Source organism: Schistocerca nitens, chromosome 5 (assembly GCF_023898315.1).
Source record: "Schistocerca nitens isolate TAMUIC-IGC-003100 chromosome 5, iqSchNite1.1, whole genome shotgun sequence".
Lineage (NCBI taxonomy): Eukaryota > Metazoa > Arthropoda > Insecta > Orthoptera > Acrididae > Schistocerca > Schistocerca nitens.
The window spans coordinates 346714120-346738234 of NC_064618.1; the positions used below are offsets into that span (position 1 = coordinate 346714120).

At 40.9% G+C, this 24115-nt stretch overlaps 1 protein-coding gene across 2 annotated transcripts in view; it reads left to right on the forward strand.

Annotated features, from left to right (window-relative positions):
• LOC126259703 (TD and POZ domain-containing protein 5-like) overlaps positions 1–20272 on the forward strand; it is a 50199-nt gene extending 29927 nt beyond the window's left edge. For both annotated transcript variants that reach the window (XM_049956675.1, XM_049956674.1), the window contains exon 2: positions 18685–20272. In XM_049956675.1, coding sequence (XP_049812632.1) covers positions 18709–19737 — 1029 coding nt within the window. In that variant the 5' untranslated portion in view covers positions 18685–18708 and the 3' untranslated portion in view covers positions 19738–20272. The remainder of the gene's footprint in view (positions 1–18684) is intronic.
• The last annotated feature ends 3843 nt before the right edge of the window (positions 20273–24115 follow it).

Genomic DNA, 24115 nt, shown 5'->3' on the forward strand with positions numbered 1-24115 from the left:
GCCCCCTATGCCCCTGCAACTGCTCACAGAGCAGACGGTCCTGAACTTTCGCCAAGAGCTTAATAAGCAAATAGATTTGTAGCTTTCCAGTGACGTCGGATCTTTACCCTTTTCGTTTTTAATCACTACTGCTCTAGCTGTTTTCCATATCGGCGGGATCCTATCCATTCGCCGCAACGCTTTACATAGTAATGCTGTCAAGTATGGCGCTATCAGTTGACCTACCATCCGCACGATCTCAGAATGAACGCCGTCCGGATCAAGTACCCTTCCAATTTCGAGCTTGGAAATTGCAATAGAAACTTCTTCATGAACGAAAGGTATCACCAATATCTGATTATCGTATTCGTTATCTACTTCACTACTATATTGTGCATGTGCGTGTTAATGTTATCATAAGGAAGTAGGTTGTTTGGCAGATATTCTGCTTAATCCCTCCATCCAGTTGCCATTGAGTCATCCTCTTAGCGAATTGTGGACATGACCGTAGGTTCCTTAATCCTTCCAGTCAATAGCTTGTAGGTCTTCCCTATAAGTCAAATTGCAGTTACCTTAGCACAATTACTCCCAGTGATTTAGTTAGCCGAACAAATGATATGTAGCGCATCTTAATTGCCCTGTACTCATGGTCCCAGGCAATGCGGTCTGATTGCCTTACGGCACGTTGATAATCTTCTCTTCTTGATCTTGCCCCTCGCTTCAGCGTAAAAATTTCTGGGCTCCAAGGAATTATAACCGGACTATTTACCATTTTCTTAGGGATATACACTGAAGCACCAAAGAAACTGGTATAGGCAGGCGTATTCAAATACAGAGATATGTAAACAGACAGAATACGGTGCTGCGGTCAGCAACGCCTATATAAGACAACAAGTGTATGGTGCAGCTGTTAGATCGGATACTGCAGCCACAACGACAGGTTATCAAGATTTAAGTGAGTTTGAACGTGGTGTTATAGTCAGCGCACGAGAGATGGGACACAGCATCTCCGAGGTAGCGATGATGTGGGTATTTCTCGTGGGACCATCTCACGAGTGTACATTGAATATCAGCGATCCGGCAAAACATCAAATCACCGACATCACTGCGACAGGAAATAAGATCCTGCAAGAACGGGACCAACGACGACTGAAGAGAATCGTTCAACGTGACAGAAATGGAACCCTTCCGCAAACTGCTGCAGGTTTTAATGTTGGGCCATCAACAAGCGTCAGCGTGCGAACGATTCAACGAAATATCATCGATATGGGCTTTTGGAGCCAAAGGCTCACTCATGTACCCTTGATGACTGCACGACACAAAGCTTTACGCCTCGCCTGGGCCCGTGAACGCCGACACTGGACTGTTGACGACTGGAAACATGTTGCCGGGTCGGACGAGTCTATGCATGGGGGCTTAATTAAATAAATGAAAATAATTTAAAAAATTTTTTTTTTTAGTAGCTGTCTGTCCGGTTACGAAGTCTCGTAAACGGTTGGCCCTGACTACTATTTGTACGCAATCTGACTGCATAGAACAACAACAAAGAATGAAAAGAAAATTTCCGTTAACACAATTAATTAATTAAGTCCCCAGCAACTATAAAACCTACGAAGCCAACAAAGCACAAGTGTAGCTGTTCTGTGTGTGGAAGTGTGATTCAACGTACACATCTGGCACGGTTCTTCTTCAATAAGACAAGAAATTTTAAATATCATTTATATTGAAGTAATTAAAAAATAGAAATACTATAATTGCGCAAGAAAACCAGAATTACACTCTAATACAAGAACACAAGCCAGATGCTTTGTTGACTGAATCTGTAATGACGCATTATTCAAAACATTGAAATAATGAGAAAAAAAGCGAGTTTTGTTACCTTCATACATATTGACGAAAAGCACTCTAATCATTACAATATCTCCATTGGAACAACATCTGCTGTCTAGCCCATCAAACAACTGCATAAAACATGGAACAAGCACTCACTACTACAACATCTCCACAAGCACTCCCTACTACGACCTCTCGACAAGAACTTTTCACTACGACATCTCAGCAAGCACTGACTACTGCCACATCTCGACAAGCACTCACCACCACGACCTCTCGACAATAATCACTGCCAGTGGAGGCGGCTGAATAATACTCTCTGGCGCGATCTCTGGCGCTGTAGCTCAGTGTAGCCACCTTTCATATGCCCCTCCTCCATGGGCTAGAATTTGATGGTATTTTTGCCAGCATTGGTGGTGAAAATACCACCAAACTCGTCAAAAAAAATACAGACAAAAATAAAAGATAATATTAATACGTAAATATCATATAACTAAATAAATTTTTGGCTTTGTACTGACCTTTCAATAACCTAATATATAAAATACAGTAAGCAATACAAATTCTTTCATACATGTGACTTAACATAATAGTTTACACAAGTATTATGTGGTTAAACAATTCAATCAATAGCGTCAGCAATAACGAATATGTGCAGGTAAGAGTCTCATAACATCTCACAAACAGTAATACACAAAAAATCAGTTTATACAAATATTCACATTAATGATAGTTCCGGCAATAGCACCCAGCAATGGTCAACAGGTGCAAATACCAACAAGTGGCATCATTTTAGTACAGGCAGTTCCATCAGTGGCACCCAGCAATGCTGAGCATGTGCAGACACCAACAAGTGACATTATTTCAATAGATGCAGTCCATCAGTGGCACCCAGTTATGTTGAACAGGTGCAGACACCAACAAGTGACATCATCTCAGTAGAAGCAGTCCATCAGTGGCACCCAGCAATGTTGGGCAAGTGCAGACATCAACAGCTGACATCTTTTCAGTAGAAGCAGTCCATCAGTGGCACCCAGCAATGTTGAGCAGGTGCAGACACCCACAAGTGACATCATTCAGCAGAAGCAGTTCCATTAGTGGCACCCAGCAATGTTGAACAGATGCAGACACCAACAAGTGACATTATTTCAGTAGAAGCAGTTCCATTAGTGGCACCCAGCAATGTTGAACAGGTGCAGACACCAACAAGTGACATCATCTCAGTAGAAGCAGTCCATCAGTGGCACCCAGCAATGTTGAATAGGTGCAGACAGCAACAAGTGACATCATTCAGCAGAAACAGTTCCATTAGTGGCACCCAGCAATGTTGAGTAGGTGCAGACGCCACAAGTGACTTCATTTCAGTAGAAGCAGTTCCACCAGTGGCACCCAGCAATGTTGAGCAGGTGCAGACAGCAACAAGTGACATCATTTCAGTATAAGCAGTTCCATTAGTGGCACCCAGCAATGTTGAGCAGGTACAGACACCAACAAGTGACATTTTCAGTATAAGCAGTTCCACTAGTGACACCCAGCAATGTTGAGCAGGTACAGACACCAACAAGTGACATTTTCAGTATAAGCAGTTCCACTAGTGACACCCAGCAATGTTGAGGAAGTGCAGACCGCAGTCCATAATATTCACTATCACTAATCACACTGTTCATAAGAGTTTATCAGCAGAAATGAAACATGTCCTAGTGGCACCAATCACGTAGAAAAAGTGCAAGTAACAGTCCATAATATTCACTATCACTAATGAGACAGTTCAGTCATGAACAATAGTTTGAATGCACACACAATTGCTTTAACAAAATTATTATCAATGCTCTTACACTAAACATACAAATCATAATAAACACACAAATGATATCAGATAGTTGTCATATTAACTATTACAATACACAAATATCAGTAAACCTATAATGTTTATGGGTGTCAGTGTAAGCCACAACAAACAAGTAAAATAATATTTAGGAGATAGGTTGGTACCAATTATCTGGGATTATAAAAGGAAAACACACAAAACACACTCACTCGTCTTTCATCCACATTAAGTGCTACTGTGTAATTGAATATTGTTAACTGTGTAAATGCAATTCTGTCAAAATTTTATGTTCATCATGTGTATCAAGTAGTAGTGGCAGCAATGTATAACAGTCAATAATAGTTAGTCAACGTCATAGTCATCATGTCAAGACCAATGTTTGCCAAGCCAGATCAAAATGTACGGTTGCTGAACAACTGTCAGTGTGCCAAAATATGCAAATGCTTCCTCTCTCAAAAAAAGTATATACTGCTTAGTGATTTAACAAAGTGTGTTTAGACAATCTTCCTTCTACTTGAGTGTTCTAGTCTGCCATCTTCATCCTCCTTGTTCCATATAAACCAACAAAAAAAATATGCTCCTCACTTAATTTACCTCTTATCCACCAAAACTCCAATAATCATCAGCATCACATAATCTTAATACTTCAATAATACCTCTTACGTCGATACATATAAACCTTATCATCAATATCATTTACCTTACCTCTTGTCCACGAAAACTCCAATAATCATCAACTTCACATAATCTCAATACCTCAATAATACCTCTTCAATACGTCGATACATATAAACCTCAGCACCAATATTATTTCACTTCCATAAGAACTCTTTCCTCTAGTCAGTCTCCTCGAACAAGTACAGATAAAATCCTAATGCAAACTTCAATTCATCATCCCATGCAATCCGAAGACACAGTGTCCACATACAACCTCTGTGTAATCCATGTGATCCAAATCTTCTACTCATTATGAATCATAAAATACATTTTGGTTACCTTGTCCCTCATTAAATAAAAGAAATGCATACATGACTTCTAACAGCCTTTAGTTCGAAGAACTTTCAGTAAGTAAGTACGATTACGAAGTGTGAATAATCGTGATATTTCAGTGTGTGCACCACTTCGAGAATTATGGCAAACAGAAGCAAACATGTGGAGTATTCCTTGTGTCAAGTGTCACTTGCTATTTCAATTGCTCACGAAGAATGCAGTGTAATAACTGTCAATGGTCTAAACCTAGTGTTGGTATGTCATGTCGTTAGCTTCCTTCCTATTACATTTATACAGCTTCCATAAAACCTCCAGCTCATGTGACTTCAATGAAGTTTCTTGTACCAATGTCGTTCGTAGAATTAGAGCAGTTCATTTTCTTATCTTAAAAATATAAGGCACTGAGCGTAAGCAAAACATGCAACAGCGAGTAAATATACCAGTCGAGAACGGAATGTCAACAAGTGGATGCAGCACAATTCCTACAACGAGGCTCTGCCAAGCGAATAATCTATAATTAATACCATAGTGTGACCTAAACTCCATGTTCGTACACAGTATATCAGCATTTCTATATACCATATTAAGGAGTAGTTATGACAACAAAACAGAAATGTGTAAATATGCAATCCATACGCAAAGCAGCAAATTTATACCTTACACAATAAACAGGTCATTAGCATCACATCGACATAAGCAAATAAATGTTCATATGAAATCTTAATAAGTAAACATGAAGGCGCAAGCAGATAAATCACGAAGTATAACCTACATACATAACCATATCAGCACAATTAATCAGGTTACAATTATAATTTAAATAAATAAGCACAGCAGGCACATAATAAAAAAATATGACATCAGTGAAAAAGCATAGCAGCCAAGCGATGCATAATATACACTCCTGGAAATGGAAAAAAGAACACATTGACACCGGTGTGTCAGACCCACCATACTTGCTCCGGACACTGCGAGAGGGCTGTACAAGCAATGATCACACGCACGGCACAGCGGACACACCAGGAACCGCGGTGTTGGCCGTCGAATGGCGCTAGCTGCGCAGCATTTGTGCACCGCCGCCGTCAGTGTCAGCCAGTTTGCCGTGGCATACGGAGCTCCATCGCAGTCTTTAACACTGGTAGCATGCCGCGACAGCGTGGACGTGAACCGTATGTGCAGTTGACGGACTTTGAGCGAGAGCGTATAGTGGGCATGCGGGAGGCCGGGTGGACGTACCGCCGAATTGCTCAACACGTGGGGCGTGAGGTCTCCACAGTACATCGATGTTGTCGCCAGTGGTCGGCGGAAGGCGCACGTGCCCGTCGACCTGGGACCGGACCGCAGCGACGCACGGATGCACGCCAAGACCGTAGGATCCTACGCAGTGCCGTAGGGGACCGCACCGCCACTTCCCAGCAAATTAGGGACACTGTTGCTCCTGGGTTATCGGCGAGGACCATTCGCAACCGTCTCCATGAAGCTGGGCTACGGTCCCGCACACCGTTAGGCCGTCTTCCGCTCACGCCCCAACATCGTGCAGCCCGCCTCCAGTGGTGTCGCGACAGGCGTGAATGGAGGGACGAATGGAGACGTGTCGTCTTCAGCGATGAGAGTCGCTTCTGCCTTGGTGCCAATGATGGTCGTATGCGTGTTTGGCGCCGTGCAGGTGAGCGCCACAATCAGGACTGCATACGACCGAGGCACACAGGGCCAACACCCGGCATCATGGTGTGGGGAGCGATCTCCTACACTGGCCGTACACCACTGGTGATCGTCGAGGGGACACTGAATAGTGCACGGTACATCCAAACCGTCATCGAACCCATCGTTCTACCATTCCTAGACCGGCAAGGGAACTTGCTGTTCCAACAGGACAATGCACGTCCGCATGTATCCCGTGCCACCCAACGTGCTCTAGAAGGTGTAAGTCAACTACCCTGGCCAGCAAGATCTCCGGATCTGTCCCCCATTGAGCATGTTTGGGACTGGATGAAGCGTCGTCTCACGCGGTCTGCACGTCCAGCACGAACGCTGGTCCAACTGAGGCGCCAGGTGGAAATGGCATGGCAAGCCGTTCCACAGGACTACATCCAGCATCTCTACGATCGTCTCCATGGGAGAATAGCAGCCTGCATTGCTGCGAAAGGTGGATATACACTGTACTAGTGCCGACATTGTGCATGCTCTGTTGCCTGTGTCTATGTGCCTGTGGTTCTGTCAGTGTGATCATGTGATGTATCTGACCCCAGGAATGTGTCAATAAAGTTTCCCCTTCCTGGGACAATGAATTCACGGTGTTCTTATTTCAATTTCCAGGAGTGTACATAAGTAACAACCCTGTTCATTAATCAATCATTGTCAAAATCAGTTAATGTACGCAAGCACGTCGCTTCAAAAAATTCATAGAACATGAAATTTAGCACAAAGTATGAATCACGTAATTGCGAGCAGCAAATTACGTCTAAAGTACGTACCTAAGTGGAAATGTTACCTGAAAAATAAACTCAATTAACAGTTACCTTTTTAGTCTATTAGTTTCTTCTTCGAAACTACATTCTTCCTGAAAATTTTCTCGATAGTAAGTCCTCTTAACGTCGGACACACACAGAATTTACCTGAAGTTCTTAAATATTTTATACAACCGTATCCTGAAAAATACTGAACGTTAATAACATAATTTATCAAGTCACTATAGCTTTATACTGAATTTAATCGGAGAAATTCGACTGTGTATTTGTTTACGGCTGTCAGTGCATTCGCACTGAGCGCTCGATCAGCTGTAGGCGCGTGACGTAGGAAGTAATTGTTTGCGGTCAACGACTGCCTCATGCGCCGCGCAGACTTGACTGTTGCTTTGAGTCTGTGCCGCCGCCGGAACACGGCGCGGTATCCTTGTACTCTCCGCATGTTTACGTATAACTGTTGGTTTCTCAAAAATATGTCATTCCACAAAAATTTTAACGTTAGATATGTGATGTATTCCCTTAGAGCGCCGAGATTTAAGAGTTTCTACTTCAACAGTGTTATCATGAATAATTTTTCGAACTCTATATGGACCGTTATAAAGCAGAAAAAATTTGCGACACAAGCCTTTTCCTTTGTGAGACAAACGGTGAGACTTAATTAATACCTTTTGACCAACTGACAAAGTTTTTAAACGACCAGGACGTTTAGCTGATTTCTCTCTTCTAGCACCCGCAGATGCAATATTTTGCAGAGCCAGGTTGACAACTTCAGAATGCCGCAGTTTCCGTGAAGGCGGAAAAGGAACGATTTCAGAAATGCGATTTGTCGGTGCTTTATTTTTTAATATGAGTATAGGCAGTAAAGAAGTTGAGTCATTAGGGAGTTCATTCAGAATGTTTTGAAAAGTATGAAGATACTGATCCCATGTTCTGTGATTCTGATGACAATAAAGTCAACACAATTTATTGATTTCCTTCATCCATCTCTCTGAAGCGTTAGATTGAGGGTGAAAAAGTGAAATGAAAATTGGTTTAATCTTCCGACGCCGTAGAGAACGAAGCCAAATTTTAGAGCGAAACTGTGATCCATTATCTGATATAACCTTATCAACATGACCAACTTCTTTAAGAAAATGTTTGATGAAAGCATTAGATACTGAACGAGCTGTTGCTTTGCGTAAAGGTGTAAAACATACATATTTTGATGTCAATTCCACTGCTACCAAAATGTACGCAAAAGCATTAGTAGAACGAACCACTGGACCGAACAAATCGACTGCAGCCATGTCCTTTAATTTCGCTGGAATGATAGGAAACAATGGTGCTCTGTGAGAAATAGTTGGCGGCTTAGCCTTTTGACATAATTTGCATTTGGCAAGAACAGATCGAATACGTTTTTCCATATTACTGAAGTAGCAATTTTCTCTTAATTTATGAAAGCATTTTCTGGGACCAAAGTGTGCATGACTGAAATGTGTACCAAATCAATTTATTGACCCACTCATCAGGAATACAAACTAACCAAACAGAGTTGTCGACTGATTTTCGTTTGAAAAGAATATCATTGCGAACTAAATAATACTGTCTGATCGCTACGCTTTCCTTTCTCCTCCACTTCTCCTTAATGTCCTTCCAGATTGGATCTTTATTTTGCTCCCTAGCGATGTCCTGGAGCGAAGACGAAATAAAATTCTCAAACGCAAAACCTTGAATATACATCAAACAATAATGGTTTTCTTTGCAGTCCTCTTCAGCACTTTGTTTCAAACCCATAGGCGCACGTGATAAAGCATCAGCAACGATATTTGAAGAACCCTGTATGTAAACAATTCTAAAATCAAATTCCTGTAAGTACAACGCCCATCGTGACAATCTGCCATGAGTTAATTTTGTCGACATAAGAAATTCCAGAGCTCGATGATCGGTGTAAACCTTAGTATGTCTGTCAAACAAAAATGTGCGAAATTTTGTGAAAGCCCATACAACAGCCAAAGCTTCAAGTTCCGTAATCGAATAATTCTTCTCTGATTTAGAGAGAATACGACTTCCAAATGCAATAGTCTTCTGTACTACAACGCCGTTTTCTTCTATCTCTTGAAATAAATGTGCACCTAGACCTTTGTATGATGAGTCCGTCGCCAAACAAAAATCTTTAGATAAATCCGGATGTGAAAGAAGTGGAGCAGCAACTAAAGCATCACGAAGTTGTTCAAATTCTGATTGAGCTTCCTCATCCCAACACCAATTAGAATTCTTTCCAGATAGTTCACATAAACGTGGTGTGGCCAAATTGACCAATCTAACAAAGCGTCTAAGAAAATTACAGACACCAAGGAAACTACGAACATCACGTTTTGTGGTAGGAACAGCATAATTACGAATAGCGTCTAGTTTTTCTGGATCAGGAAGAATACCTTCTGTAGAAATAATGTGACCGAGAAATTTCACCTAAGAACGACCAAATTCAGATTTTTCCAAGTTCACTGTAATGCCAACTCTTGCAAAAATACGTAATAATGAATCCAAAATTTTGTTGTGCTCACTCCAAGAATGTTTAGCAATAAGAATATCGTCAACATATGAAGTAATATTGTCACGAAGATAAACAGGTAAAATTTCATTTAAGCTACGAATGAATGCTGCTGAAGATACAGTAAGTCCAAACGGTAATTTCCGAAATTGGTAACAGTTACCAAAGGCTAAAAAGGCAGTGTATTTTCTACAATCAGGGTGGAGTTCTATTTGCCAAAAATTTGCACGCATATCAATCGTGGATAAAACTTTAATTCCATGGAAATGTTGAAGAAGTTCATCTAAATTTTGTGGGCGGTCAGTTTCAGGAATGATGATATTATTTATCTGTCTGGAATCCAGAACCAAACGAATTGACCCATCCTTTTTAAGAACAACGTGTAATGGGCTAGTATAAGGACTGACTGCAGGCTCAATAATGCCTTGATCTAACATGTATTGAGGTTCACTCTTAACCTTGTCTCTGTAGGCCAAAGGAATAGCGCACGTTTTCCCCCGAAATGGTGTGTGTTCTTTTATTTTAAATAAATATTGTAAGCCTTGTATAGTTCCTGTGTGATGACTAAATACTGTAGCATGTGAAGTCAAAATGTGGTGCAGCTCTTCTCTTGCAACGTCATCTGGCACTTCAGCTTTCTTAACCTTTTCATTAATTAATTCTTCGCTATTAATTATATCATCCATCGCGTCTCTGTATCTATTGTCGTTGTCATGAATAAACACACTGTCGTCATAATGCTCAACGAAAACATCGGAAGTAAGAAACCTTAAACATTTTGTATCTGATTCAGATCTTGCTAAACACTCGAAAAATTTCAAACATTTCGGCATTCCGGCAACAGTCAAATTCACACTTCCTTCTTTAAAGTTCAAAATTGCCTTATGTGTGTTAAGAAACTCCATACCTAATATAATTTGTGTACTGAGTAATGGAACAATAATAAAGTTAGCAGAAAATTCGTATCCTTGACAAATGAAATTTAGGTTGGTCTGTTGTTTAACTTCCACACTTTTTCCAGAAATCGCTCCTCGAATTGTAGTTTTAGAAATAGGTAACACAGGACAGGCAATAGTTCTTTCACATATACGAAAAACTGATTCGCTAATGACGTTCAATGGGCTCCTAGAATCTAAAACTGCAGTGAACTTATTCTTACCCACACATACTTCAATAACAGGATGTAAAAATGCGTCTACATTATTTTCTTTTTCGTCTAGCAAAATGTCTCTCATGTCTTCCAGGCGTACGTAGTGTAAAGTCGTAGTGTCATTACTTTCTGAACCGTCTATATTGCTGCCAGAAGCCGAAGCTGCAAGTCATTGTCGATTGTTTGAGTCACGTCTTTGATTATTCGCGTCATTTCGCGGATCAATTTCTACTATTTGCACTTGTCTCTCTGAAGTTCTGTCACGTGGAGGATGCCAATTAGGTCCCTCCTGTCGGTTACATGTAAATTCTTGGTTGTGTCTGTCATTAAAATTTCTATTTTCCTGTCTGTCCGCATGACTGCTTCTTGTGTAATTTCGACTGTCACTTCTGAAATTACTGTTAGATCTACTGCCCTGGTTATTTCTGTAGTAAGAATTTCTATTATTGTATGAATAATTTCTGTCTTGATGATACCGATTACTGTTTCCGTATGATTGATCATTCCGGTAGGAATTACCGTTATTATAATTGTCTGTGTAATTTCTGTTATAACGTCTGTTATTGTCATAAGGCTGGTATCTATTGTCCTGTCTGTTACGTCTGTAATTCTCAAAGTTACCCATATAACGCCCGTTCCGATCACTATCCCTTTTCTCTGAAAATCTATTGTAATTACTGTTACTAAAAAAGTTACAAGAAGTCCCGTCGTCGTTGTCATACTCAAGTTCTTGTAACAAAGTCTTAAAAGTCTCAATGACGTCTTTACATCTTCCGGCTAAAGCAATTTGTCTTATGGATTGTGGCAGCTTAGTTAAACAAATGCGAATTAATTCAGTCGGGCTATAAGGGTTGGACAGGAACTGATTCTTTCGAATCATGTCTTCAAAGTATTCTGCCGGCGTGCGGAACTCAGACTGTTTAAAATTACGCTGCATAATCAGACTATGTTTGACTCTGTCTTGTGTGTTTTCGGACCAATATGCCGATAGAAATGCATGATAAAAATCATTCAGATTATTACAATCTCTAATGAGTGCGCGCATCCGCGTCGCCGGTTCGTTTTCTAAATATCCACACATAAATTCCAGTTTGTGACTTAGTGGCCAATTTGGAGGAAGTGCGTACATAAATTGATCTAACCATGCACATGGATGTATGTCATTCTTAGAATTGAGGAAGATCTTAAATTTCCGAACAGTCAAAAAGTGTTTATAGTCAAAGTTTTCGCCTCGTGGCGACAAAGACCTACCGCGTCTGTCCCAGTCCGAATGTCGATTATTGTCAAGTTCGCGCGCCTGGCGCTCTCTTGTTGCATCCCGTAAATGAAACAAATTATTTTCTTCAAATCCCTCTGGTATCTGTGATTCTAAATTTCTTTTGCTGTCTTTACCTACGATTTCGCCTTCAATTTGTTTGACTTGCTTTCGTAATGCCTCAACTTCCCTTTTAACGCGTTCATTAAATTTTCCCTGATTTTCAACATGTTTATTTATGTTCTGGTACTCTTCAGTTTCTGCAAATGGTAATGGAACTGTATCATCCGAATCTCTGTCCCCATGTAAACTAATATTTGTCAATTTATCTGAAATCTCCTCAACTCTTTCCGATAAGTCACCATTTTTTTTTCTTTCTGTTTATTTACGTCTTCCGTAAGTGTCGCGACTCGGGTTTCAGTATTGACACATGTGGTAGTTAACTGTTCATATTGTTGTGTTAGATTATTTATTCTGTCATTTGGTACGGATTCCTCGATTCTCTCAAATATTTCTTCCTTATCGTGTGCACGTTGTAAATTTAACTCTGAAAATTTTTGTACTATCATGCGTTCTCTTTCTTCCTGTTCTCTATCCTGTTCCCTTTGTCTAATCTCTACTGCAATTAATCTATTATTGTGAGCATTCAAAATCGGTTGTACTTCTTCTCTGATTTCTTTCTTTAATTCATCCTTCATATTTTTGAAACATGTCCCTATTCGTGAGTCTAACCGTGTTTCCATTGTTCCCATCTCAGTTCTAATTGTTCCTATTTGTGAGTCTAACCGTGTTTCCATTGTTTTTAATTCAGATCCTAACTGTGATCCCAGTGAGTCTAACCGTGATTCCATTTGTGAGTCTAACCGAGATCCCAAATTTAGTATTGCACTCATCAGCTGCTCCATATTAACTGGCTCGAAACTTTTTTCGCTTCTAACATTTCCCGCAAAACCAACGTCTTCCGTCAAAGCTGTAAAGCTATTTGTGTTCGATACTATTCCAGAATCTTCTGTCGTTAATCTCGGATTCTGAAAATTTTTTGATTGAGAAAAATTTTGAAATGGTTCCGGACTATTTTCCCGACTTATTAAATTGTTTTCCACTTCATTATTCATGATACTGTTTTCCTCTGTTGGCGAGTTCGCCATGTTAACAATTTCGTCATTCTCACTATCCATCATTTTTGCCTTTTTCATCGATCGCGTAATCATTTACAAAACATACAAAACTCGTCACTATATGAAAATTACACACAATGACTCTTTATCTCCAACAATATCATTCACACGAAATGCTTCCCTCAAACACGATTAACGAACAATTGAAATCTTCATAATTGCACAAAATTGTCAGACCTGTATACAAGACATCAAAAATTAAATTCTGCCAAAATACCATTAAAAAAATGACAATTACCAAATCTACACATGCAATATAAACTACAATTACTAAACTACAAATTACTACAACAGTACTACTGTCTGCTATTTTTACAATAGGAAGAATTCCAAGGGACGATCCGAAGCAGCGGTCGCCACGTGCATGGGGGCTTAATTAAATAAATGACAATAATTTTAAATTTTTTTTTTTTTTTTTTTTTTTTTTAGTAGCTGTCTGTCCGGTTACGAAGTCTCGTAAACGGTTGGCCCTGACTACTATTTGTACGCAATCTGACTGCATAGAACAACAACAAAGAATGAAAAGAAAATTTCCGTTAACACAATTAATTAATTAAGTCCCCAGCAACTATAAAACCTACGAAGCCAACAAAGCACAAGTGTAGCTGTTCTGTGTGTGGAAGTGTGATTCAACGTACACGTCTGGCACGGTTCTTCTTCAATAAGACAAGAAATTTTAAATATCATTTATATTGAAGTAATTAAAAAATAGAAAAACTATAATTGCGCAAGAAAACCAGAATTACACTCTAATACAAGAACACAAGCCAGATGCTTTGTTGACTGAACCTGTAATGACGCATTATTCAAAACATTGAAATAATGAGAAAAAAACGAGTTTTGTTACCTTCATATATATTGACGAAAAGCACTCTAATCATTACAATATCTCCATTGGAACAACATCTGCTGTCTAGCCCATCAAACAACTGCATAAAACATGGAACAAGCACTCACTACTACAACATTTCCACAAGCACTCCCTACTACGACCTCTCGACAAGAACTTTTCACTACGACATCTCAGCAAGCACTGACTACTGCCACATCTCGACAAGCACTCTCCACCACGACCTCTCGACAATAATCACTGCCAGTGGAGGCGGCTGAATAATACTCTCTGGCGCGATCTCTGGCGCTGTAGCTCAGTGTAGCCACCTTTCAACTAGTTTCAAATTGTATCGAGTGGATGGGCGTGTACATGTATGAAGACGATCTCATGAATCCATGGATCCTGTATGTCAGAGGCTCTATAATGGCGTGGGTCGTGTGCAGTTTAAGTTGTATAGGACCCATGATACGACTAGATACGACTGACAGTTGACACGTACGTAAGCATCCTGACTGATCATTTGCATCCATTCATGTCCATTGTGCATTCCGACGGACTTGAGCAATTCCATCAGGACAATGCGACACCCCACTCGTCCTCAATTGCTACAGAGTGGCTCCAGGAACACTCTTCTGAGTTCGAGCACTTCCGCTGGCCACCAAACTCCCCAGATCAACATTATTGAGCATATCTGAGATGCCTTGCAACGTGCTGTTCAGAAGATATCTCCATCCGCTCTATACTCTTACGGATATATGGACAGCCCTGCAGGATTCATGGTGTCCGTTCCCTTCAGCACTACTTAAGACATTAGTCTAGTCCATGACACGTTGTGATGCGGCACTTCTGCGTGCTGGCGGGGGCCCCACACGACATTAGGCAGGTGTAACAGTTTCTTTGGCTCTTCAATGTAAATGTCCTGTGTAGTTGCAAGAGTTCAGTAAGTATTTGTGCACACAAGACCACATGTACCGAAAGCGACTCCACTGGAAATGATGCAGTTTAGGCAAGTAAGCCATACCATGCCTTTACTCTGCTTATGATCCTCTGTTATTGTCACTTTCTCTTTCGATGACAGTTGGACTGTGGTAACAGAATGTTAGGTACTGGAGCATTTGCCAACTATTAATATTAGATGCTGCCATGTGGTTTGCTAAAGCGATGTCTATGTTAGTGACTACACCTGCTCGCCCCTCACGGCCGGCTGTGTCGATTTAAAACAATGAGGTCCAGTTCCTGTACTGCGCCCTCTAGTTTCTCTCCTCGTTCATCAGTTTGACTGCCGTACCACAGAGATGACGTTGCATGTGTTGCCACAAGGAGACATGCACCACATCCATAAAGAGTTACCACTGAGTTTATCAACAAAAGGTAAGACGGGATGAGAATACTGCATGTACATGCTCACTACAGTCCACTTTGTCTGCGCGTCCTTCACTTTTGCTGCGACCATATACTTGCCACATAGCTGTGCCACCTTAGTCACAGTGAATTTGTTACTTGTAATGACAATGGCAGACATTACCTCATCGTGGCCAGTAACTATTAACATATATGTAGATAAATGTGGAAACCCATTGTTTCTACAGTATGATTCTTGCAAACAGATTATATCAACAGCTCTCAATTACTTTTCGTATTTCAATCTTAGTCAGTTTACTTCGCGTAGCATTTATCCGTAGTATCTTTATCCTTTTATGTGTATCGAGTGTAAAAAAAAAAATATAATAAAAAAACACTTCGGAGAGAGGAGGGATGGGTCAAAGAAAACGAGTCCATATGCTTTCACAAAATCCAGGAACAAATTCTCAATGTCAAATGGTTCATCTGTTCTCGAGAATGCGTACCGAAGGATGTCGCATAATAGTTTAAACTCTGTTGGCATATTATTTAGTATCAAAAGAATCCTGTATAGCGCCCTTGCTGTACGATATGTAATAGATTTCTCTTTGGGATGCCCAACTCTGATAACATGTCAGAGGCCAACTTGCGGTACATTGGCCTCTTCTAAACGACTTAACTTGACATTAAGTTCTAAATTTTTAGTTGGGCTTGAAATGGTATAGATATTTCTTGTATTTGATAGAAAGACCTTTTCGCTGCACTTCACTGTTTTGCGATTCTTATACTCATCAGTATCACCACACCCCACTCTACGCAGAAATGGGTGGGGGAGGGGGGTATATCTGCTGCTTGGGTATCTGCTGCTACTGCTTGTGCGGTGACGACGTCACCATGATCATCACCATCTTTATCACATCCGTTGGCAGGAGCTCCATGTAGACGGGGCATCGAGGTGGTCAGGTGACAAAGCAGGAAGCCTTCCGCTGCAGGCGCTGCTGCACCAAGAACATTTCGTATGTCAGCAGCTCTCACAGCTAGGATTGAAGTAAGTGTTCCCTCACTTAGTCTCTCCTTGAACTGAGTTCAGGAGTTTCACCTGGTATGACTTAGCATGTGATGACAAAGTGCTTTCTTGGCTTGTGGACAGGTCGCTATGAATTATACTGTCTATGTTTAAGCTTCCTGAGCGTTCTGCTTAACTTGCATAAAATTGCTTTAGCCCAAGGTCGTTTACCATGCAACACATCTTTGTCTACATTATTAGTATTTAAGAGACTGCCAGTGGGGATACCCTGTACGCCCACACGCCACCGGCACCTGTGATTGCAGAGGCTAGAAAAGGCGGACAGTACGCCAGCAGCCGAACCACTCTGCAGCAGAGATAAATGCAGGCTGCATGAAACACACTCTAATATTCATTATTATATCACACTCTGATTCTAAGAAAACCATGTTATCGTTTAGGACGGTGGTAGCTAAACTGCGACTCGCTGACCGTGTGTGTCCTGAATCAAGTGTTAGTGAGGCCCGTGATTCTCAGCCAAATTAGATTAACTCACAGTGTTTCAAAAACTAAACTACTAAAGCGCAGTCGATGGACATCAAGAACTCAGAAAGCAAGTCAGTAATAAACAAAGAAGGGAAAGCTGAAAAGTGACTTATAGAGTTTCTGTGTAATGGAAATTTGAGGACAATATTATAGAAACAAATGAGGATGTAAGCGAAGATGATATGGCAGATGCGGTAGTGCATGACGAATTTGACAAACCACTGAACGAGCTAAGTGGATACAAAGCCCCTGGAGTAGTCGACATCCCCTCCAGAATTACTGAGATCCTTGGCAGAGCTAGCCAAGGCAAAACTATTCTACCAGGTGTACCAGATATATCAAACATGCGAAATACCCTCTGACGCAAGGAAGAGTGTAATAATTTCAGTTCCAAAGATAGCAGGTTCCAAACTGTCAGCTTAATAACACGAGTCGTTACAGGAACGTGGAAAAACAGACAGAAGCCGACCTCGGGGAAGATCAGTTTTTGTTCCGAAGAAATGTATAAAGACACGAGGAAATACTAACATTACGACGTGTTGTAGAATGTAGGTTGAAGAAAGGCAAACATATGTTTATACCATTTGTAGATTTAAAGAAAGCTTTTGACAATGTTGACTATAAAACATTCCGAGATTGTGAAGGTTGTAGAGATAAAATACACGGAGCAATAATTTATATACAGCTTGTACAGAAACGAGACTGCAGTTTCAAGAGTCGAAGGGCATGAAAAGGAAGCCATAGTTGACACGAGGTGAGGCAGGTTTGTGACCTACGTCGACGTTATTCAGTCTGTATGTTGAGCAAGCTGTGAAGGAAGCCAAGGAGGAATACAGAAAAGGAATTAAAGTTAAGGGGAGGAAATGAAAACTTTAAGGTTTACCATTGACTTTGTAGTTCCGTCAGAGACAGCAAATGAACGAGAGGTGCAGCTGAAAGGAATAGATAGTTTCTTGAAAAGATTTTACAAGATGAGTATCAATAAAAGTAAAAAGAGAGTAATGGAATGTAGTCGAATTAAAGCAGGGTTGCTGAGGGGGCCAGATTAGGCAATAAGACACTAATAGTAGTAGATGAGTTTTGTTACTTAGGCAGTAACATAACTGACGTTGACCGAAGTAGAGAGCACTTAAAATGTAGTTTTGATAGATATGGCAAGGACATCGTTGTTGAAAACGAAGAATTTGTTAATAACTTGTCTCACCTCACGTGTTAGGAAGTCTTTTCTGAAGGTATTTGTCTGGAGTAATGCCTTGTATGATGTGGAATGTGGACGATAAGCACTTCAGACAAAAAGAGAACAGAACCTTATGAAATGTGGTGCTGTAAAACAATGGTGAAGATAACATGCGTAGATCGAATAGTAGAAAAGGTACTAAATCGAATTGGGGAAAAGTAAATTTGTCGTACAACTTGAGTAAGAGAAAGAGTCGCTTGACAGGACACATTCTGAAGCTTGAAGGAATTCTAAATTTGGTAATGGAAGAAAGTGAGGGCGGTGAAAGTCGTAGAGGGAGACCAAGCCCTGAATACAGTAAGCAGGTTCAGTGATATATAGTTTGTGGTAGTTACGTAGAGATGAAGAGACTTCCACAGGATAGGCCAGAGTGAGGAGCTGTATCAAATCAGGCTTCGAACTGAAAACCACAACAGCAAATTGATTACCCACTGCACACAATTACCCAACTATCCCTTATCTCCACAAGCTAAGTGAGAACGGAAGTTGACTTGTTCTTTTATTCTGTTTGCAGAGGGATTGTAGATGTTAAAGGAAGATGAGTATGGACAAGTCTCCTGGGTCTGGCGACAACATCCCGCCATCTCCAACGTTGGCCGCTGCCAAGGACACAGTGTGCGACTTGGGCACCGTGAGAATCGGAAAAGACAAAGTCGTCGTCTGCAGGTGGACCATCGAGGACATAAACAGCTGGCCTACATGGGACGACGAAGTGAAATCGCCCATTTTTCGCGACTCTAACTCGAACGAGTGGTGTATGGTGCTGTTGCGATGCATTGGCGATTGGTACGTATGTTTCAAGCTGCTGTCTTCTCGTAATAACGCTACTGTGCGAGTGAGCGTAAAAGTGTCAGTAGTGTCCAGCAGGGGTACAAAGTACAGTTACCCGTTGGAATTCGTCAGTCTCGCTGTCGGGAACAAAACGAGGCGGTACTCCCTGACTGACTGTATCGTAAAGGAGGGCCGCTTCAGTAACGTGCTGAAGTTCCTGGGAGAGGTGAGCACGCCATACATCATAACGGAGCCGTACCACAGCGTTGCCCCTCAGAGGCCCTGGCGCAGAGTCACAGACGACCTGGCAGCGTTGCTGGAATCCGGCCAGCTGTCTGACGTGAAGCTGAGGGCGGGTGACGCCGAGTTCCAAACGCACAGGACCGTGCTGTCCGCACGCAGCCCCGTCTTCTCCGCCATGCTGCGGCATGACACCCAGGAGGCTCGCGACGGTATTGTATACATCAAGGATGTCGAGGCGGACGTCCTGCGCGAGGTCCTGCGGTTCATCTACACCGACAGCACCCCTCTCCTGGAGAAGATGGCTGACAGGCTGTTGGTGGTGGCTGACAAATACGATTTGCCTCAACTGAAGGAACTCTGCGAGGTGGAGTTGGCCAAGAACCTCACTGTGGACAACGCTGCCGCTACCGCCGTCATCGCCTTGAGCCACTCTTGCGACGTTCTCAAGCAGTCGGTCGTCAGCTTCGTGAAGCGCCATCGCGTGCCCATCATGGACAGCAAAGGCTGGGCGGAAGCTCTTAGGAACCACCCCGAGATTAGCAGCTGGAAGTGAAAGAACCTGTTGTTTAATGACTGCTACGATTCAACTCCATTTCTAGAAAACCTTGGTAATCGTCCTCCAAGCGTTTCCAGCGTGCAGTTTCTTACCTACAATAGTGTTGTTGGGTTATTTAACTCTAGGTTGGAGGAAACGATGTGTTCCATTTAAATTTGATATCAGCTCCATCAACTAATCATATAAACACACATGTGGAAAAATACTAAATTAACTTGTCTCGTTCACTGAAATGGTCTAACTAAAGACTAGGCTCTGTGCACGTTTTTGTTACTGATAGCTACATAAAAGAAGGCCATTGAACGAGTTTCTTCTTATTTGTCAATAAGCATCTGCAGTTAAGCGCCATGTGCAACAGAAAAAAACTAGGCTATGAGATTTAAAAGAAAGAAGCATGGTCCCTGTATGATCTATGTGGCAGTGTACACATAAGAAAAAATAACATTTGTAAATCGTGGGTTAGACTGGCGATAATCTTTACCGTTATGTAGTTGAGAAAACTTGTGATTAAATTTCACGGCAATGAAGGTAACCTACAGTTTTATACTGAGGGTTTTCTGTCGCAACATTACCCAAAGTGAATTTTAGCCAGTAAGACACATTAATACTACCCCCTCCCTCTCCACTGCAGCACTATTAATTTATTTATTGCTCCTTTGAAGAGTCAGAGGTGTGACTTCGGAAGCGAGCCTTCTACAAGAAGAAAATAAGTTTTAGTTACGTTCATCGAAATGCCATTATTATGGGTCACATAAATGTCCTACAGTTATCTTCTGACCTTTTTGTTTTTACTTATCTGCCAATGCACTCCCAGCAACACGAGTAGCTCACATACATTTCATGTTTAATGACAGGAGACTTTTTATCCATTCTTTGCAAGGCACTGTAAATAGTCTGATCTTCTCGTAAAACAGTTTTTTTAACAGAATACGAAGCGTTGCTAGTGTACCATTCCTCATTTAACTCTGGATTAGAGGAAACGTAAGCCCTTCTGGTCTGACTATATTTGAAACTCGCCACATGCCTCTATTTACATACAGTCATGGAAAAAGGTATTCATACATTACTTGTCATGTATAATAACTTTATTTATTAGAAGTAAAGATCACAACCAGAGATGTTATTTGGTAAAGTAACAGTATAGGGTTTCATTCCTAATCAGCGCATGTAAAAGAATTAGCTAAATTTGCCTTCTGCAAAAAGTAAATAAAAATTCTGCGTGGGCTGGGTTAACACGGTGGGGAAAAAGTATACACATACTAGTAGAAATGTCAACAAGGGAACAATTAATGAACCGCTTGTAGCAAAAATTGCCTTCAGTGTAAATTGCACTCCATGCTTGTTTCTGATACGCAGTGAATTGCGTGCAACGGCAAAGGGAAGTAAACAGTTGTAGAGGGAAGGAAAATATCTGTTTGAAATTCCATCAACCCCAAATGAGCTTTTGTTTTTTTATACTTTTGATATTAGTATTAATTTCAGTGAAGCATGTTGGTGCTATTCCTAGTTACTTAAAATTTAGTGGAATGCCGTTTTTAATATAATCTCTTGCTTCTTCAGCGGAAGCGTTTAATCCTATGTTTGCTACTACACTTAGAAAGCGATTGTTAAAAATACTTTCAGCTTCTGAATTATTAGTCACAACATTGTCATTTAGCTTAGTAGTTATAGAGTATTTCACACTGACTGGTTGTCCTGTCTCCCATATGACAGTGACCCACATAGTTTTAATCTTATTATCTGCATTATTTATTTCTGTCAGAACAGGCGTACTTCTGGACATATTAATAACTTCCCTTAAAATACTACAGCAGTTTTATAGTATGCAAATAATGCCAGGTCTTGACTTACTGTGGCCTTATATAAATGTCCATCTTTCTCTTATATGAAATTTTATTTCTCTTAGTTATTCATGGCTTACTTTTTTTTTAAACGAATCTTCTGGATAACTCTATACGAAAGCAACTTTCAAATATTGACACAGATGTACCGTGGAATTAATTGAATTTGACATAAGCATCTCTTTCTACGTGTACCAGATCCCATACCACGTCTTTTAGCTTACTCTTAAAACATTGCATCCTGTTCTCATTAATCAGTCTCATTGCTTTGTACGAACCTGTGTTTTGTAAGGTGGCATACTGTTTATTTCCATTAAATGTGCATCATGATTGGATAGTCCATTAGCAAGTGGATACACTTTAATTGTCTCAGCCTGAGCACTGTGTATAAAAATGTTATCAATCAGTGTTATATTATTCTTCTGCACACAAGCTGGAAACATAACTGTTGAAATTAGATTAAAATCCCAAAATAATAACTATTTCATTTTTCTTGTCTGTATCTTTTAAGAAATCTACGTTGAAATCTCCTCAAACCGCTAACTATTACTTCTTGTCTGACAGATCTCAATAATGGACCTGGATTTATCATAAATAGCTTTTTGTCTGACAGGCATCTCAATGGTGGACCTAGATTTCTCATAAATAGCTGTAAGTTTCTTAGAAGGGATGTGTAGACTGTTACAATTACGAGAGAGGTACTCTGCAGTAACAACTCACAAGCACTTGCCTCTAAGTTCCGATCACTACAAAAACTATTTGCTTCAATACTTTCGACTTTGTGTACAACTTTTACATATGTTGCAACAAATGTTTTAACTCTACACGACAGTCCTGCAAGTTTATAATGGCTAATATTTAACTTCTCCATCCCTGTGGCCACATGTATTCAGAGAGACTCCTAATATCTATCACTTCACAGTTTCCCCACATCTTCTAGGCATACAGTAAACTCATCTATATTGTTTTTCAATGTTACGTTGAAACTAATTCATTTTTTCTGGAAACTGTTACACAAATTATGGTCTTGTACTGCTGTAATTTCTTTCAATACTCTCTTTCTATAAGCTGAATCTAACCTAAAGAAATGTGCCCCTTTGATTCCAGTAACCACAGGGCTTTTGTCTTGTGTGCTAGCAGCACACCTTACACTTTCTGCAAGGTACTCAGCTAATATTTCCTTGCACATTCTATTCGAGTGCAGACCACGATTAATGCATCCCTATCACCCAGTCGCTGCTCGAAGCATGCCACAGATACGAGATTTTGTTCCAGAGAAAAGCAATTCGCTCAGATCTTCGTTCACACAGCTAACAGGCATATTATTGCAAGACTGGCCACGTCGCTACAAAACTTCGACAACCCCTCATGAGTGTGTGCTGTTGCTGCTCGTATTTCCTCCAGGTCACAATTAATGCTACAGTCCAAGTTGCGCTCTCTCTCTCTCTCTCTCTCTCTCTCTCTGTGTGTGTGTGTATGTGTGTGTGTGTGTGTGTGTGTGTAAGAGAGAGGATAGGGTAGGAGTGGTATGTCTTCATTTAAACAAATTGTGCGCAGGGAGGTCCTCTTCCTCTCTGTCCCTGCTTGTTATCACACCACCGCAGCTCCTGCCATCCATATAGCCATAGCCGTGCACAGCGCTGGTGTGTATTCTATAGCTGCCACAGCCTTATATGCTTTCCATATGCTCTTTGTAGCGAGTGTTTTCAATGTATAGAACTTAACACCCAGAGATCGCACACTTTCAGTGAACCTTTTTGTAGAAAAGACACAGGCAGTGGTGACGTCTACCCATCTGTATTGTCCAGCGATCTCTATTCAGGTATTGTAAACAATTATTTCACACGGTCGACGCAGGAAGGAAAACGATTGGCTAGAGTTTAAATAAGTAGATTACTTTATTCCACTTTTAAAAAAAAGTTTTTACTTTTAACATTGCAGCTACTTAACAGTTTAGCTGGTTGTGTTTTTCAAAATACATGTCCCACAAGTTGAAACGGGCAACACACTATACAGTTCAGGTAATGTTTTCACCAAAAACAAGGTATAAAACTACACTCTGTGATCAGAAGTATCAGGACACCTGGCTGAAAATGACTTATTAGTGGCACCCTCCATCGATAATATTCGAATTCAATATGGTGTTGGCCCACCCTTACCCCTGATGACAGCTTCCACTCTCCCAAGCGTATGTCCAATAAGGTGCTGGAAGGTTTCTTGGGGAATGGCAGCCCATTCTTCACCTTTAGACAGGTACGTGCCGAGTAAAACTGTGAGGGACGGGAAAAACCCACCGTGGTTCAACAACAAAGTTAGGAAACTACTGCGAAAGCAAAGAGAGCTTCACTCCAAGTTCAAACTCAGCCAAAACCTCTCAGACAAACAGAAGCTAAGCGATGTCAAAATTAGCGTAAGGAGGGCTATGCGTTCAGTGAATTCGAAAGTATAATTCTATGTACCGACTTGACAGAAAATCCTAGGAAGTTCTGGTCTTACGTTAAATCAGTAAGTGGCTCGAAACAGCATATCCAGAC